Consider the following 17,619-nt stretch of genomic DNA (forward strand, 5'->3'; position numbering starts at 1 on the left):
TTTTTTTTTTTTTTTTTTTTTTTTTTTTTTTTTTTTTTGTCTGTGGCCTCTGGGGCTAGAAATAAAGCATCAGCTTAAAATGGATGCTGCTTTGTGGCATTCCTCTCGGTCTTTGCTCTGGGGCTTTTCTGGCTCGGTTCAAAGCATTCGGATGCCTGGGGATCGCATGCCATGATGTTCCAGAGATCGTGACCTAAAAATACAGTGCCTTCCTCCTGAGAGATGCAGAAATGCACAGCCTATTTGTCCTGATTTTCCCAGGATCTTGTTGAAGTGTTCTCTATTTGATTAGATCCTTTAAAATGGGGAACTTTGTGAGAGTGGAAAAGGCATATGCCCAGAAATGTGGAGGGACTGCATTTACAGTTCATTCTCCTGCCTGCTGCTGCCCCAGGCAGCTGCTCTTGGCTGTCGCAAGTATTCCCAGGGGGAAATCCCTACCACCCTCAATGAGCATAATGGGCAAGCCAGGGATTAAATCCTGTGGCAATTGCTGAAGTGCTAGGGAGAGGAAGAGCCGTGTAGAATATTTCCAATAGAGAGGGATGAGCAGGAGAAAAGGATTTACTTTACACTTGCAGATGGCTGTATAACAATAAGAAGTAAAGTAACACTAAAAGTTGTTTTCAACTTTCTGTAGGAAATCAGGGTCCATTGCCTAACAACAAGAATTTCAGGTCAGTTTTTTCAGTCATGGATTTTCTCTGGATTGAATGTTCACAAGTGGCATTTGTTTAAAGTCTCCATGACTTGCTGTCCCCATGAAACAAGTGTAGTGCAGCCAGCCATCCTGTCAATTCCTGCACGGTGACTGTGCCTAAACTGTTCAGTTGGGAAGTATGGATGAAGCTTCTCATGGAGTCAGAAGTTATATTCTCAGGTCCCAGTATGACATGTTGACCTGTTTACTATTAGCCTCCAGGGTCCCTTCTGGCAGAAGATCAGAGTTTGTCCTTCCCCATGAAATGGCAACTTGTATTAGTGGAAGGGGAGGTTGTATAGTACATACTACAACTGTTGTACTCCTTCTGAAGCTACTAATTAAATGTATGTATTAATGTTGTCTGTAGGTTCATTCCAGTCTCAGAAAAAGGATTTATTCCACAAAATTGTCAGAAAACTTAAGCACAGAAAGAAGCTTAATGTTCCGGACACAGGTACTGGTGCTTTACTTAGTTGAGGTTTTGGGCTGCCTTCTTTCTCCATTCAGTCTCGAAGAAATGTTTCTAGACAGAGACACCTCAGATCTCTAGTCTTTGATTGTCACTTATTTCCCGGACATAATTCCATTACCTCCTGGCTCCAGTTGATCATATTACCTTATTCCAGTATGATGCTGTTTTGTTTTTACTGGGCATCTCTCTTTAATGAGTTTCCCTGTTCCAGACACCATGCAGCAGAGCTGACAAAGGAGGGGCATTTCTGCAGTTGGCCCTGAACTCCTTATCTTCCACAGCTCATGGCTCTTTAGCCCCTTGGTTGCTCTTATCTGCATCCCTTCTATATCAGTGACAATATTATTTATCCCTTTGCCAGAGTAGTTATCCACATCCCTGTCTCCTATCTCTGTGATTTCCTGCTGTGTAGAACTTTGCAGACTGTACCTGGTCAGGGTGTAAGAACTTGGTCAGGATGTAAGTGCTTGTTTTTGCACCAGATCTCGAAAATATTGACCTCCAACCCTGCCTCCATAGAAATCTTAACCAGCTTTTTGTTTGCCTCTAATGGAAGATTTCTTCCACGGTCTTTTAAGTTATGTTCTGGACTTGCTTTGCTCACTATCCTGCAGGTAGCTCTCCGAAGTCTTTCTCTTGTTACAGTATTGTGATCCTGCATACCTACATATTCAGAACTCTGAGGGACATTTTCAAGTGTGCACTATATACAGGATTATAACTTAGCTTGGGGTCTGTTCCCTGGGCCCTGTTTTCCTTTTTTTTCCTTTTGTAATCATGTTGCCCACACTATCCAAATCATGCCCAGGCTGTTCCTTAGCTGTTCCACAGGGGGAGTTCTCTCCCACATTGTTCTTGTGTAGAAGAACCTCTCTGGTTCTGCTTACTTAGCTCCGTTAATTTTGTTTACTTTTTCCCTATCCATGTTTGTCTCTAAGATAATAAAATCGCTGTTCCTATCTCTAGTTCCCCCAGGTACCTTTATACTTAATATATTTCCCTAAGACTCAGCCATGTAATTTCCTCTCCTTTCCTGATTCCATGTTTTCTGTCACCAGTGATGCACATGCACTGTTTTCCCACATAGGCTCTGCCAACTCTGCTGCATTCAGTGGTGCAAATATTTTGAAATTACTTGCTCTGTTTTGTTGTATTTGTTCAACAAACGTGTTGTGGGAGTTGCTTTTGAGAATTAGCTGTCTTGCTTCATTGCTGGTGTAAAGAAGGCATCATACATTAACATAGCTTTTATTGGGTGCCATTCAGATTTTGTTCCTGAATTATTAGTAGACCTGTAGACAAATTATTAAGAAAAATGACTGTTTAAATTCTCCTATGGAAAAGGAAACAGAAAGTGTTTAATACAGCAAAGAGTAAAAAATATAAATACCTTAAAACCTGCAGATAAAGATGTGGCTAAACAAAATGTCAGACCCTGCATTTGTTTAAAAGAAATCAGCTTGTTTTGATACAAAATGAAGTGTGCACTGTGATCAAAGATTCAAGCCTGGCAAGTGTTGAGTACCCTGGCCTTGTTCCAGCCCAACACAGAGGCGTGTCCTTGGAAGTTAAGCATGTGAATAATGTCATAGTTGTCTAAACATTAAAGATGTGTCTGTGCCTTTGCAATGTGTCTCCCAAGACTAAAGCAAAGGCATGAGAAACTTAGGAGCCTTACACAGCCCATATGTAAATCATTAGAGGAAAGGCAGTGCATATATATATATATATATATATATATATATATATATATATATATATATATATGAGGAAATGCAATTTCCCCTGAGTTACAAAGGGGAAAAAAATCTATGGTTTTGCCATATAGTGCCATATAGTGACACTGAAAGGGAAGCGTTGATCAAACTACAGTGTGGGCATGGCCTTGCCAGGCCCTGAACAGCCTCGCCATCATGTGCTGCCCATGTAACTTCACCCCCATGAGTTCCTAGGCAGCAGGGCCCTAAAATGCTGAACTACACTGTCCCATATTCTGCAACACTCAAACTGGGAATCCTGGAATCTTCATTTCAATTCAGGTATTTTTTCAAGGATTTAGTGAGGCAAATACTAAATGAAAATTTTAACTCCTTTTTGTAGTTAGTCTGTACTTGTGGTGAATCACAAATCTGTGTGATATATGATTTTGGTTTTGTATGAAGTTAAATTTGCTGGAAGAAGGAGTTTGAATATTCATGTAGATGAAGAAGAGACACTTGGAAGGCCAGCAGAGGTCATGCTGGCTTCGTGTTTTGTCATCTTGAAAAGTATGTGTGCATCTGTGTTATGAACGAAGAAAAGGAAGTGCAGTAAAGGCATATTTTGGTGTGATTGTGGATCATGTTGTCTGTGTCTCAGGTATGAAAATCTGAGTGAATTTTTACTCCATCTGACCACATTGTACACAGCAGCACCAGTGCAAGTCACCGTATTACGAGCTTGCAGGTGTTTACAGAGCTAGATAAAGCCCAGTAAAACACCAGTGCACATGCTGCACCCCCTGCTCTTCCAAGCAGGGAGTACACAGTCATGCAGCATGTTGAGAGATACATCCCTTCCTTAGGAAGGCTGACAGAAGCACAGCTGGGCTCATGCCTGTTCAGGAAAGTTATACACCACACAGCTGAGAGTTTTAATTTTTCTGCCACTCTGTCAAGATTTTCTGATGGGAAACAGTAGTTAAGAACATCGATTGCCTCTTTGTATATACTCTTAGTGAGCTGTGCTTGAGGGCTCTTGCATGGTTTCTGTAACAACCAGCTGCAATACTGGCCTTGGCACCAGAAGGGGAGAAGATGAACATATACACCAGTCTTGGCACTCATTGATGTGTGAAGCAGCCCCTGTGCTTGGTTCTGATCCTCCAGCAGCTTTCCAGCACGCGTCAGGGCCCTGTTGTGTGGGGTGTGCAGCCCAGAGGCAGCCAGCAGCTCTGTGCCTTAGGCATCCATTGCAGCTGGAGGAGGGCTGGGTCAGCATAGGCTCACACAGCAGAGCTTCCCACCCAGAGAGCTGTCTTGTACACCTGGTTTGACCATCTGCTGCTTTGCCTCTGCTTGTTAGTCCCCAACCCTTGCTGCAGCTCCATGTGCTGCCTCATCCCACAAGCAGTATTGTAGCAGTGTCCTTTTGTCCAAGAGCTGGAATTTCTGCCAGCACATAGGTCAGAGTGTGCTGGGCATCACTTGCTTGGTGAAGTGGTTCCCTAGGCACTGGTGAGTTGAAGCTATGCTCAGCCTTGCTAGATTTTTTTCCTTTTTAACTTCATAAAGACCATTGAAGCATTACAGCCCATCTTTCCTTCTTGATACCAGTGTGCTTAGACCCACAGAGCCTTCGTTCTACACTAGAAATTGTAAACTTCTGGAGCTCTCTCTCAGATAGGCATCACTAAAGAAATTCTTTTAAATCTGTCTATGCTTTGCTGAGGTTTGGTCTGAAAAGCTTGTCCTCTGCTGTGGTGGGCCAGGTCAGTTCACTTGACGTCATTTTTCTGGTTCGCAGTGGTGGGGGGAAATAAAGCTACATGTACTCTACATGCCTGCAGAAAAGAGTAAGTTGTCCAGGCAAACTTTTAACAAATCTAGCTCAGGAAACCATCTGGTGTAGACCTGTAGATCCAGAGAAGTACTCAGAAGACTCTCAAGAGTTGTTCTTGCCACTGTGGTGTAAGCATGGCAGAAGGCCTACATCTTCATGTCATTTTTATGACACAGACAATATGAAAAGGAAAAATGTAAAAGTGATCAGTAAAGTTAATTTCTAGTGACCTGGCGTACAACACATCTAATTAAACACTTAGCAAATCTTGTTGGTTTTTATCATTTGTTGTTTATTGTTTGAAATAATCTTAATTTTTTTATTAAATGTAAAAAAAACCAAAGTGAGTTGTAGTACTAAGATTAAAACCATTAAAACTCATTCAAGCTAGAATTAGACAGCACTGTCAAAGTACTAATTAGAGCAAATCAGAATTAACAAATAGTCTTGGACTACAACCAGACCATTACATTAATACATATTCAACGATTTTGAATTCCCAAATAAGAAATCTAGAGAGAAAGCTGCCTATTTAATTATATATTCCAATTAAGATTTTGGTCTCAATGTAGGAAGCTTATCTGAACATCTCTCTTATTAGTCCAGTTGAGTTACTTGAAAGTCATGTTTGCAGTCATTGGTGTTTCTGCTTAATTGGGCTGCAGATCTTTTTCTGTGCTTTCTCTTGCTCTCTTTACAAAAAGTAAGTTTTACAGCATAGCTCTGCTATGCTGTAAAAGGTTAACAGCTATAGCTGAGAAGTGCTACTTGAAGCTGTGTGCTTTTTTCCAAGATAAAGAGCGTGCACAGGTTCAAAAATGTTTTACTAGAGAACTTAGGAAGGTGAATTAAGGTCATAAACAAATTAAGGTTTGGAATGTTTCCAACTGTTTTTACACATATGTACTTGACCTGATGGTATTCTTATGCCATAAAACATTAAAGGGTCCTTTCCTATTAAAACAAAAGAGCAAAGGGCAATCTCTAACAAGACAAAATGTGCTGCAGCTATTCTCTTCATCTAGTCCACATCCTCACACAGTGAACACTTAAAGAAGCTCACAAAAGATAAAGGTTTTATGAGCTGTATCTTTGAATCGGAAGCTCATTAAATCTACAGAACAAACAATAAACAGAAATACACACTAAAACGAAAGAGGGCAAAGGCCACGCAGACTGCCTGGCTGTTGTGCACTGTTTGTGGGGTTGGGTGCTCCTGTGTGACACAGCCAGTCTCAGTGCAGGAAATTGGTTTTGTTCAGTGCTTAGCCCTTCTGAAAGGGCAGTTGTTTGCCCTCCAGCCTCAGTTTTGTGTGTGTAATTTTTGCTGGTCCAACCACCCAAAAAGTGAACACGTGTCTTTAAAATGGGAAGAAAGATTAAAAGAAACTCGGGGCAAAAGAAAGCTAACTGGAGACACAGTAACAGCTGTGAATAATATATAAAGGACTGTTGCAAAGAGATGGGCTATAGCCTGACAGCTAGTAAAGAAAATAACAAGTGGAAGATGCTGCTGGGGGGAGAAGGTGCAGGCAGGCATTATGAAAAAAGTGCTTAATCATTCAGGATGGCAGTACACTGGGGAAAAAAAATGTCTCAAGGATGTGGTGCAGATGCCAGGAGTGTTCCCAGTTTCAAAACGGGCTAGCCAGGCATCTGTAAAAAATTAATTGGGCATTTCATTTGCTACCTGTAGCTTCTTTCTAACCCTAGCTGGCACTGACTGCACATGGGGTAGGCTTCATAATGCTTTTATCACAGGAGGAAAAATAATGTCACAGCTCTACTGATACCCCATGGGATAAGTAGTATGGCTTATTAAATCAGTGTAAATGGAGAACAGTTGACTACTACACGCTGATCTCAGGCTTTGGAAGCTTAAATAAATATGTTTTGTGATTGCTGTCTGACCAATTTCGTTGTGAGCAAAATCAAAGTAACTTTAGTCAAATGAAAATTTGGAATGGTTTTCCAGTTCAGGGCAAAAGGCTACTTTGAAATGCCAACACTAGAACTGCTGAGAAAGATTTGAAGTGTACCCTTATCACTCTTTCACTTTATGTTGGCAGTATTTCTTTCACAGTATTTTATCCCATGCTAACTTCCTTTTTTTAGCATTCTTGTCTTCAGCTGTGATCTAGCTTTGCTTTTCTATTTGCTGCCTTTCTGGGGTGTTTTTAAGGTTTGTTGTTTTGTAAAAGGCAGTATTTACCTTTGCTTAGAGGAGCTGACGGAGGGTGACTAGAGAGGTAAGACTGGGGGTTAGTCAGGAATTCCTGGATTCTGCTTGTGAGTCCATCTGTGAGCTAAGATAAGCTTACATGAGGGTTCTTGCTGTTCCTTAAATACATTTTGTCTCTAAGCTACTTGCTGGCATCTTCTGTTGCGGAGTGTTTTATACAGACTGATACCCTTCTCCCATTGAAGTGCTACTGCCTGTCTCACAGGTTTTTGCTTTCCAGGATATCTTTAGGAACAGATGCTACTGCTCCCCTGCAAACACCTCTGGCATTCAGATCACATCTTGCCATGTTAAGCTCTGAGTGCCTGTGAAGAAAGGTTTTATGAAGAAAGATGATGCAAAATGGTAAATGAGCATAGCTGGTAGCTGAATTATTCTGTATGTAAAATTACATTTTTGTCCTTTTCCAGCCATACTATTAGAAGACAGAAATTCCAGTGAGTCTGCCTGGAAGAATAAAATTTCTATATCTGCCCTAAACACTCCAGAGCCAGCAATGATGCATGAGCCTTTAGTTGGCAGCCAGAAAAGGAAAGCGAGGAAAACTAAGATCACACATCTTGTCCGAACAGCAGATGGTCGAGTGTCACCAGCAGGAGGGACACTGGGTAAGGAAACTGGGGTTTAAATTTTATTAAAACTGAATGGTTGGAGAAGGTTTAAGGGTACGTGCAACCTATCAGGGAAAGTGTTTTTCAGTTACCTTGTTTTCATACCTGCTTAGAAAGGTCATTCTTTAAAATACAGGTATCGATCAGCTGGGAAATCAGTGAGTCCATAATGGCCAACTTCTTTTGTTTGAATGAGCAGATCTGTCTTCTCTCTTTGGATATTTCACTCTGAGAACTGATGTAGAGAGAAATGGAAAATGGTTACCTTTCATAACTTGTTTCCAGTTCAGCAAAGAAATTACACTGCACCTAGTTATAGGTTGTAAAAGTGAATTCTGTACTCCAGCAGTCAATACCAGAGTCCTTGTCAGAGTTCTCTGCAGTTAAGGTGATCTTTCAGGACTACTGCATACACAAAAGCTCTCTTATCTGACCTAAAAGATCAAATTCAATTGAATGTAAAATCAGTAAACTGCTTCATAAACCTTAGTACTGTGCTTCTGCCAATAGCTTGGGTCAGAAGAGGTTGCAGCATGAATCAGATTACACTTGCAGAATCAAAGTCCTAAAGGTAAAGATTCTGTTAACACCAGACTAATCAGTATATCAGTAGGCTGCTGTGAATTCAATATCTGCAAACTTAACTTACTTTCTTTGCAGAGGAGAAGCCAAAAGAGCTGCCACAAAGTACTCTTCAAAAAACATCAAGTGCAGAAACAGGTTGCAACAGTGAATGCTCCAGAAATGCAGAGACAGAAGAGAATCATAGTATTACATCGGATATGCCAGCGGTGTCTGCATTTTTTAGCTTAGCTGCTCTGGCAGAAGTAGCAGCCATGGAAAATGTACACAGGTATGGTTTCCTTTTCCCCTTGTTGTCTAAGTCAGCAGTGTGTGACTGACACTGCTCAGAAAGCATGTGAATAGCAGACTGTTTATTTTGGCCTGCGTTTTCTCTTCCACACCTTTCTGTGAATGTCTGTTTTACACCACTTGCTTAGTAGTGTTAAGTCTTCACCTAAATGGCAGTGTAGTCTTATTTATCCTTCCTGGTAAGCCTACCTATGCGTTTTTGTATAAAAACAGGTTCCTATGTTGTTTGAGATCCTAATGATAGAGAATTATCAGATGGTATTTGTCAGATAGTAGCAGACTTAAATAGCTATTGCATGCTTATTCGTGTTTTTCAGTGGCCTAACACTGTGGAGGAAATTTCCTGCAATTTAAGATGAAGTTTTTATGCTGAACATGGCTGAAGGAAACCAACTTGGTTCTTTTACTCTTGTGTTCTGCTGTGTAGAAGGCAAAACATCTGCAGAACAGCATGGGTCAGAACAATTCTGGGTGATCAAAAGCCACGGTAGTTTGGGTTGGTCCTCTCAGTTACTGAGTAGACTGTCCACACAGATAAGGTGAAGAATGTACAGGTTACTTGAGCTGTTGAATCAGTTCAGCATGGTCAGACCTGTGATGAGAGGAAACCAGTGACAGCAAGTCCTCCTTGGCTCTTGATAATTCAGTGTTGTTCTTCGATGGTGCAGCTTACTGAAGATGAAACCCCATCATCTCCTGCAGTGGAGAGTCAGTGAGGAAGTGCTGGGCCAGTCTGAAACCATCACAGCCTCTGCAGATGGCATTTGAGAGACTGCTGGCTGCTTAAGAAGCTCCACAAGGCAGCAGTTGACAAAACCATTCACAGTCTCAATTTACTGTTGTTCTCATGGCCTCCATTGGTAAACCCAATCCTGTGTGTTCAGGCTGGACATGAAACACTGAAAGGCTTTTTAAGAGCTTAGGGACCCTACAAGAAACAGAATTGCACCCTGTCTGCTAGCTGCTCTCTACAGAAGCCATTGACTTGCTTAAGCAGCATTGTTTTGGGTGAGGAGGTTTTCACGCTGCAGTCAGCCTGGCCTTTTCTCACAGAGTTGCAAAAAAGCGTCTGTTACCACGAGAAAAGTCTGAACTTGTTTCTGTCATTTTTTTTTTGGAGTCAGAAGCCACAGAGTGAAACTTGCAGAACTGCTGTGCTTTGCTTTGCTCTCAATCACCCTTTTGGTGATGCCATTTTTGATGCCATTAATGCCGACCAGAATTGCACTAAAGCAGCAGGATTTACTTTGCTGTGGTTTTCTCCTCTTTATTCCACTAAGAGTTCTTGTCCTTCTCTTGTCCCTCTTGAAGAGACCAAATGTTTTGCAGAGCCTTCTGTTTCAGTGTTTCTTTTTTAATCCCATCTTTTGTTATGTCATCATGAAGCTAAGATAATGCAGCACCTTCTATAAGGCCTGAAAACACCAAACTGGCAACTGTCCAGCAGCTGTTGAAATGCCAGCTTGTAATCACCCTGGGGGTAGATGGCAACAGGGGAGGACTCTCTCCCAGAACAAAGTTAGTTGTGTCCCTCACATACTTGGCAAATGGAAGTCAAAACAGAAATTTAAGTCTTACGAGCTAGCTGCTTCCCTGTTTTTTACTCTGTTGACTGTTTTAATTGTTTGCAATTCGCTTTATTTGCAAGTAGCCAGAAACACAAAGAATGGAATTAGAGGTTTGCTTGATGCGTTTCTTCAGTGTCTGAATTTAATTATTAAATAGTTTCACAGAGCCTTGGGACATGGAAGCCCCTTAGCAGCGTGGTTTTCATTTCAAATCTTCTGTTTAGCTTTATATACCTTGTGCACGCCCTGGTTAAGCACTGTGAGCCTGAGCTGCATTTTGTGCCAAGGCCACTGCATTGCATTCCAGTTGTGCAAAGCACGTTGGTACCTCTGTTTCTGCTGGGTCTTAGCTATGCCAGAGTGAGGTAAAGTGGCCATGGTGTAAGTAAGAAGTGGACCCCAGAAAAATAAAAAAAGAACCTCACTTGTGAGAGTAGATGACAGATGGTGGCATGCTTTGTGTGTGTATTTTAAAAGGCAAACTGCAAAGGAGTTCTTCAAGTCCACTTGCTGCAAAGACTGATGTTGATTTCCAGCATCTAATTCTGGCACAGTTTATTTTTATGATAGCCTGCGCCAGGGGATCATTTTTAAAATAACACTGCTGTAATAATGAAATGGATGTTGTATTAGGCTGATGTATTGATCAGTCACATAACTTGGGGTAATCCCAATGTGCGGTTCTGCTCATGGGTATATTTCCATATTGCTTAAAACCTGGCTGTTGACTCTCATTAACATGATACGCACCTCTGTGCCTTTACCTTCTTTTGCCACGCATGAGCTGTATGCTGTGCTTCTGAGGGCTGAAGCCACTCCCTTACAAAATGAGTCGCAGCACTTGAGCGCTCTTAACTTCCTCTTCAGCTGTGCATTTTGATTTGTGTTGTCAAATACCATCATGTCTTGTTTTCTCCTGCCTTTGCATTGTGATGTAGGTTGTCCTCAGGGTACTGTGTTACTGTTGCGGGAATACCTCTAAAAAGAGCATGTAACCTCAGTATGTGAGCACCTGCAGCAAGCGAGGAGTTACGGTGCCGTAGTGTCGGGTGTTAAACCATACAGCGTGCTGCTTTCCATCCCTTCTGGTCTGATAAAAGCACGTCCCATGCTCCTGATACTGATGGGTGGCTTTTCTTTTCTTCTTTTGCAGAAGTCAGAGGGCCACACCTCTCCCACATGATGGACAGCCAAATGAAATGTCTCAGGCTCCAGTGCTTATTTCCTGCGCTGACCAGTGAAGCTCCACTTTATTGTAAAACATTGTGCTTTACCTAATATCCTAGCCTTGTCTTTACCAAGGGAAGCTAGTCAGTCCATATGATGGAACTAGAGACTGCAATAAAGTGCTTATTGCTCTGAGTGGCCCAGAATTCACTGGAAGCCAGACGTTAGCTACTTGGGCCAGGTCCTCAAATCGGAACCCAGTATGTAGGAGGGTGATGTTAATTGTCTATTAATGAACAGAAGTGGAGTGGAATGATCCCAGAGCTTGCTTTCTATTGAAGGCTTTTAAACAGTAAATAGATGGTTGGTGTGAAAAAGGCTGCCTTTACTGTTAGCTCACACAGCATCTCTTTTACCAACCAGAGAGTACGGCAACTAGTTTCATATAATACCTAGTTACTCTAAATGAAAATGGAAAAAAAGAAGAAAAAAAAAAAACAACAACAAAAACACTGACGCACTGCACTAGTTATTATTAGATATTCTTAGTCATTTTTGTACATGAAGATTTAAGTTCTAAGATGGTTTATATTAATAGGGTATGCCTACGTTTATATTGTAGAGTGAATTTAAAACCTGTTCCAGAGAACTCAAGGCAGCCTGGACAGATGTACCATTGTTAGCGGTGTTTGGGCAGCCATGTGGTCCAGATGTTCTGCACTTTTATATTTGCCACCAGAGTGGTAGAGTTTACTGGGAAAAATTCTGACAGGCTATGTTTGGGTTTGTTTCTTTTTATTTTAGCTTTGAATAACCAGGATGATGTGCATTAGAAAAAGGAGTGGTGTATGGAAAAGAAAATACTGCAGATAATTGACTTGTCTTTCATGCCTTGGAGGGTTCCTTTATTTTTGCATAGATACCTGAGCGACTTGGTGAAACTTTCCTGTAAACAAAAAGTACTGCAAATGCGTTTTTCAAAAGTGACCTTAGTATTATTTCACCGTTCTGAAAAACCTAAAACCATGACTTTTCGGTATACGTGTACATCAATACACATACATGTTAACATTTTACAGACACTGGCATTGTCGTAGTTACTATGCACAGTCCAGATCAGCTTCAGAGTTTGCATAAAGGGCCAATTACAGTTCGTGTTGGTAAAGTGGCAAGTTGTATACAGATAAACTACAACCGAAGAATAGCGTTTGACTGAATTCAGACTACCAAACAGATCCATCTGCCAGTTTCTGTCTTTGCTTGTGTTGAATTTTTGTGTTTTGCTCTCATAAATACATCCCAAAAGCAGGCCAAATGTATCACTTGGCCTGTTACCTTCACTATCTTGACTTACACTATTGTATAACCAAGCATTGATTCCTACCAATAGATGCAAAACGATCACTAGTAATTGATCTAAAGCTACAAATTCAACAGGGTACTTCTTCTATAGCACAAGATGTTTCCCTACTTTTTGCATTGTAGCACAACAATTTACCAAATTGGACTCCAGCAATAATTTTCTATTAGTCTTCGTCATACCGGCTGAACTTTTGATAGTATTAGATTGCGTTTGAAGTTCTTTGAATTAAGTCTTTAAATGATGCGAGTTTACATCATTCTATCAGGCATTCTTATTTATACTTGACTGAATTGATAATGTGTTTTGGGGTTATTTTGTAACTAATTTGATGTAATAGCCATATGGACCGTAACTCTATTAGTGCTTGCTAGGTTTAGCCTTTCATTGTTGTAGTTAAGTGAAAGTCTCTGGTTCAGTGTCAGGAAACAATATACAATGTACCACATGAGTTTTAAGAAAGGATTAAAGGTCTGACAAAAGGCAGGTAGCTGGGGAAGTGTCACTGAAACAGCACCATCGAGGATGCATGTGTGGAAAGAAGGGAACAACAGAAGAACAACAAAATTTACAAGCCAATGAGTCGGTGAAAAGGTTTTTTTAAAAAATTCAGGTAAATAAGAGCCCCTAGAATGCCATTGCAGCCTATGGCGGTATTTGAAATAAGATTTTATTAAAGTTTTATAAGTTATTTTAACAAGACAGGAAAAACTTAAAAGACCTAAAACTTGTGGGTCACAGCAGGGTGGCTGTTGGAGTTTTGGACCACTTTATAATCAGCTGAAATCCAAATATGTTACAGTGCAGGCCGTTCACGTTGACAATGGTACTAACTTATTTCTCTAGAAACCTTTAGAGTAGATATATTTTTGTCAAAGCACCCCATCCTTCCTCGATTTAAATTTCAATATTGTTCCTGGAGATATTTCTGTATATTAATGGTACCTTTTTTAAAAGAAACAGAAAATTACTTTTTTCTATATAAATTAATATCTTACTTGATCTGCTTTTCCTTGACTTTCCCTTAGAGAGGGGGTAGGGTTGGGTCAGTTTACTGGATATGACTGTTTTCAGATACTTATAAACCTTTTTGTAGATATGCTTAATTTTTAAGCGATTAGGCACTGAGAGTAGCAGAAATCCTGCAAAGCTTTATAGTTCACTAGGCATTTGCCTTTGTTGGTTCTCTGAGTGATGTCTTGATTTGAGTAGCTAGAATTTTCCCTGAATCTACTAGAAGGAGTATCAGTATTTTCAGGTAACAAAGTCTGTTAGCACAACAAAAATTTCAGACCAATATCTTACTGTATTGGGGTTGGGTTTTTTCCTTGTTTGTTTTGTTTTAATTTTTATTAATTTCAGCTGCTTTCATTTTGGAAAAATCTTATTGCTATTGTGTGTACTTCAGTATACCAGCAAACACTGTTACCTGTTAAAACCTTGTCCACAAATGCCTCTAGAGAAGAAATTGTTGCACCTTATGTATATCTCAAGCAAACCAAAATATGATGCTTTTCTGCTTTGTTTATTCTGAATATGTTGTATCATACTTTACTGAACCCATTTTAACTTAGCTAAAGCTATCAATATTTATGCATTTCACATTATTTTCTGGATCTGAACCTGTGTATAAATCTTTCTTTAAAAAAAAAAAAAGACAAGCATTTACTGTAGTTGTCCTCTGTGACTTATCCATGGGAGGGGGGAATCTTGTCTCAAGTGTAAAATGCAGTACTGTCCCAGTTTTCCTTGGCTTTTATTTATTTAGTCATCTTCGATATTTCGTATGTAGTTTTGAGGTAAACAAAATACATTCTCGTAGCTGAAGCTACAGATCTAAGCAGCTGGGAGAAAATTACTGTAATGTCTTCTTAATTGTTCTAGTACTGTATACAAATATGGGAAAAACGTTCTGCACAACATTTGAGATGCAGATTCTTATCCCCACAGTAGGCTATTTTCCACGTATTAGACCAAATCAATCAAAACTCCATGATATTATAGGTCTTTTCCGACTAAACGATTCTAAAATAATCTATGGAGATTACTTAGTGCTCTGCTTATGGCAGTAACTACCCCTTGAATGTGCTGTGATTTCAGAAAGGAATATATTTATTTAAGATGACTGAATGCTCTTTTATACTAATACAATATCCCAAAGTCATGAGCAGGAGACTTCTTGGTAGTTTGGGTTTCTATTTTATAGCATTGTTGCATGACTTTTGAAATTTAAGTGATAAGCATTGTTCGAAAGGGGCACAGGAACAAGGGACTGGTAGAAGTGTGTGAATTTGTGGTGTTTAAATTTCAGCTTTGGTCTTTATTATTTGGGTGAAAGCTGCCTCTGTAGCACAAGGCTGAGAAGAGCATTCTGCAGTTTGTATCAAGTAGAGTTGTAACTCACATCAGAACAAGGGAATGCCTTATAGTTTGGATGCTGTCTTTTGCAATGGGATAATAAATTGAAGCAGTTTTAATTTCCACTGCCTGTTTAGCTACTGTACAGATACTGAGCAGACTGAAGGCAACAGTTATAGACTTGTGACAGCTGAGAGAGCATGAAAGGAAAGCTGGCCTTTATTCTCAGTATGGCAACAAAGGGGAATTAGAAAAAAGATAGATGTGTATTTATACGTGTGTGTGTGTGTGTGTGTATGTGTGTGTGTGTGTGTGCCTGCCTGGGTGTGTACATTCTGCAAAAAAAAATAATGTAGGAAAACCAGAAACATGATGGGTCTACAAGACACTATAATGTATGTCGACCCTTTTGAGTGCACTCCCTTTTTTTTGAATGCTGAGTCTAATATGGCTACCTCTCCTAAAAGACTACTTTCATTAACTTCCATTTGCTTTCATGCTCGTATCATGTAATGTTTTTGGCCATTGATACCATTTGTATATCGCTGTGTGCTTTATTTTCCAAGAGCAGTTTTTATATAGTGCAGAAAACGTAAAGGCTGAATATACGGTGGTAGCCAAACTGTGTTGCTGGAGTGTTTTTGTTTAACTTCTGCCATAGTCATATGGGGGTTGCAGGACATGGGCCCACTAGCTCTCCTTGGTTCAGTGAGATCAGATTTTGTAACAGCAGCAAATGCAGTGATCATGGGTTGGTGGACTTCTGATGTTTCCAGAGGTGACAGAGTAAGCCAAGTGCCTGCTCTTGAAACTTATTCTGGAGTTTACGTTTGCAATTCTGATTTCACAAGGAAACGTGACTGTGCAACTTACATTATCCATTAGATGCTGTTTGTTTGCCGTGCTTGTTTGATAGATTGTAGAGCTCCTAGGTGTCTTTGCCATGTTTTGTAATACTCGTGGCATTCTACTTACCTTGTACATATTATGGAACTGTCAACTAGAGCTGCCAGGATGCTGAGGCATTTCAGGACACTGAGTGCCATGAATGAGTCCATTTAGGCTGTGAAAGAGTTACTTGCCTCCTCCCCTGAATTTCCCAGTAAAAAAGGCACAGTGAGGTTTATGCTCTCACGTAAGTACTATTATAGTCATTTATATACTCAGTATTTTCTACTGAATTGACAGCTTTGAAGAAGCTTATGAGATGGATGTATATTTGATGTTCCCCCACTAATTCTTTTAAGGCAGAAATCTAGGAACACTTGAGATGAGATCTCCACTCAGCAACACACCTAAGCTTAGGCTGAAAACCCTCCTTACTTAAGGGGCAGCATTGTTGGTGCTGTGACAGTGCAGGAGCCCCGATCATGGACCACTACGCTTTTGGAGTTGAGCTTGGGCTTGCGTGATGTTCCTGGGGGAGGCACGTCATTGTGACCTAGGGCCTTCATTCGGATGGAATTTTTAAAATGACTGCAAATAGCTTAACATTTTTTGAGTTCTTCCAAAGAATTCCGTTGTAGTTTCTGGGTCTTGACTGTTAGTACATACCAGCAGACCCGCACTGTACTCTACTGGAAAAACCACACCTGTTCAGGTTTTAACTAACCAGGATTCCGAATGTAATGGTCTAGTCTACTCTTTTCACCTCCACAACAGAAACTGTGTTTTCCCCTACATACTGCTACACTTTAATCAGTGGTTGGGTCTTTGAAGGTGACAAAAGCTAGAGAGGCATATATGTACATGTGTCTGCACGTGTATGTGTAGATACATGTGTGGGGGTGCAGTGACTTGCAGTATGTACTCTGTACAAAAGTGTTGCCGTGTTAGGTCATAAAACAAATTTAGGTTTCTCAGATGATAGTTTTCCAACTTTCTTGCTAGATTTTGGTCTCTTTCCTACACCTTACACCATAAGGTGTGAGTTTCAAAAATCATACTCAAAAAAACCACAGATCCTGCTAACCTGGATGTTATGAAAACTTTCTTTTCCAGCAGTGCTTGCTTTTAATAATCAGAATCTGTTGACAGTTTTAACACAACTGATTTGCCATGATTTTTCTTCTTAGAGCCCAGTCCTTCAACTTTTATTCTCACATGTATTTCCAGTGAATTTTGACCTAGTATTTGGCTTTATTCTCTCCAAAGTTTGGTGTAAACTTGCCTTACAATAGTTCATCTCCATCAATGGTATATAACAGAGCTACTGCCTTCTTAGTTGTGTGTAGATAAGTCAATGAGCACATTTATAGAATGTCATACTTTCTTCAAAAACCTCTAATTTGATATTTTTAAGTGCACATGTTAAGTCATGTGTATAACATGCTAAAGTACATTAAACTGTGATAATGCAACTGAATAAAATATTTAATAAAATATTTGAAATATTTGATAAGGACCTTTAAATAGATTTCTTTATGTTCATTCTATTTTGGTTACCTAGCGTATGCCTGTAAACAGTTTCCCGTTTAAAACTAATGATTGCAAATAAATACTATTCAAATGGAGCTTCTTCGATGCTTCACCTGCTTTACTATCAAATGGTTGTTTACTTCAACATATGGCTGAGGCAGCAGCATTTGCAGAATTTGTTTTGGCTACAGTATGAATTTGCTGGGTTTTTTATGCTTAAACAAGCTTGTTTTCACCTGAAAAGGGAAGATGCCAAAACCCAGATATGGATCCTCAGAACTGTAAGCTGTAGTTTCCTGTCAGATCA

The 17,619-nt window shown here is 40.1% G+C and overlaps 1 protein-coding gene across 20 annotated transcripts in view; it reads left to right on the plus strand.

Moving 5' to 3' along the window:
- Positions 1–17,407, plus strand: part of BBX (BBX, HMG-box containing) — a 140,935-nt gene extending 123,528 nt beyond the window's left edge. For all 20 annotated transcript variants that reach the window (XM_027883224.1, XM_027883225.1, XM_027883219.1 and 17 more), the window contains 3 exons: positions 7,368–7,565; positions 8,229–8,421; positions 11,163–17,407. In XM_027883224.1, the coding sequence (XP_027739025.1) occupies positions 7,368–7,565; positions 8,229–8,421; positions 11,163–11,250 (479 nt within the window). In that variant the 3' untranslated portion in view covers positions 11,251–17,407. The remainder of the gene's footprint in view (positions 1–7,367; positions 7,566–8,228; positions 8,422–11,162) is intronic.
- Positions 17,408–17,619: the final 212 nt, after the last annotated feature.

The sequence above is a fragment of the Empidonax traillii genome, unplaced genomic scaffold, assembly GCF_003031625.1.
Source record: "Empidonax traillii isolate 1590-97213 ecotype Southwest subspecies unplaced genomic scaffold, ASM303162v1 scaffold121:size1714817, whole genome shotgun sequence".
NCBI classification, from domain to species: domain Eukaryota; kingdom Metazoa; phylum Chordata; class Aves; order Passeriformes; family Tyrannidae; genus Empidonax; species Empidonax traillii.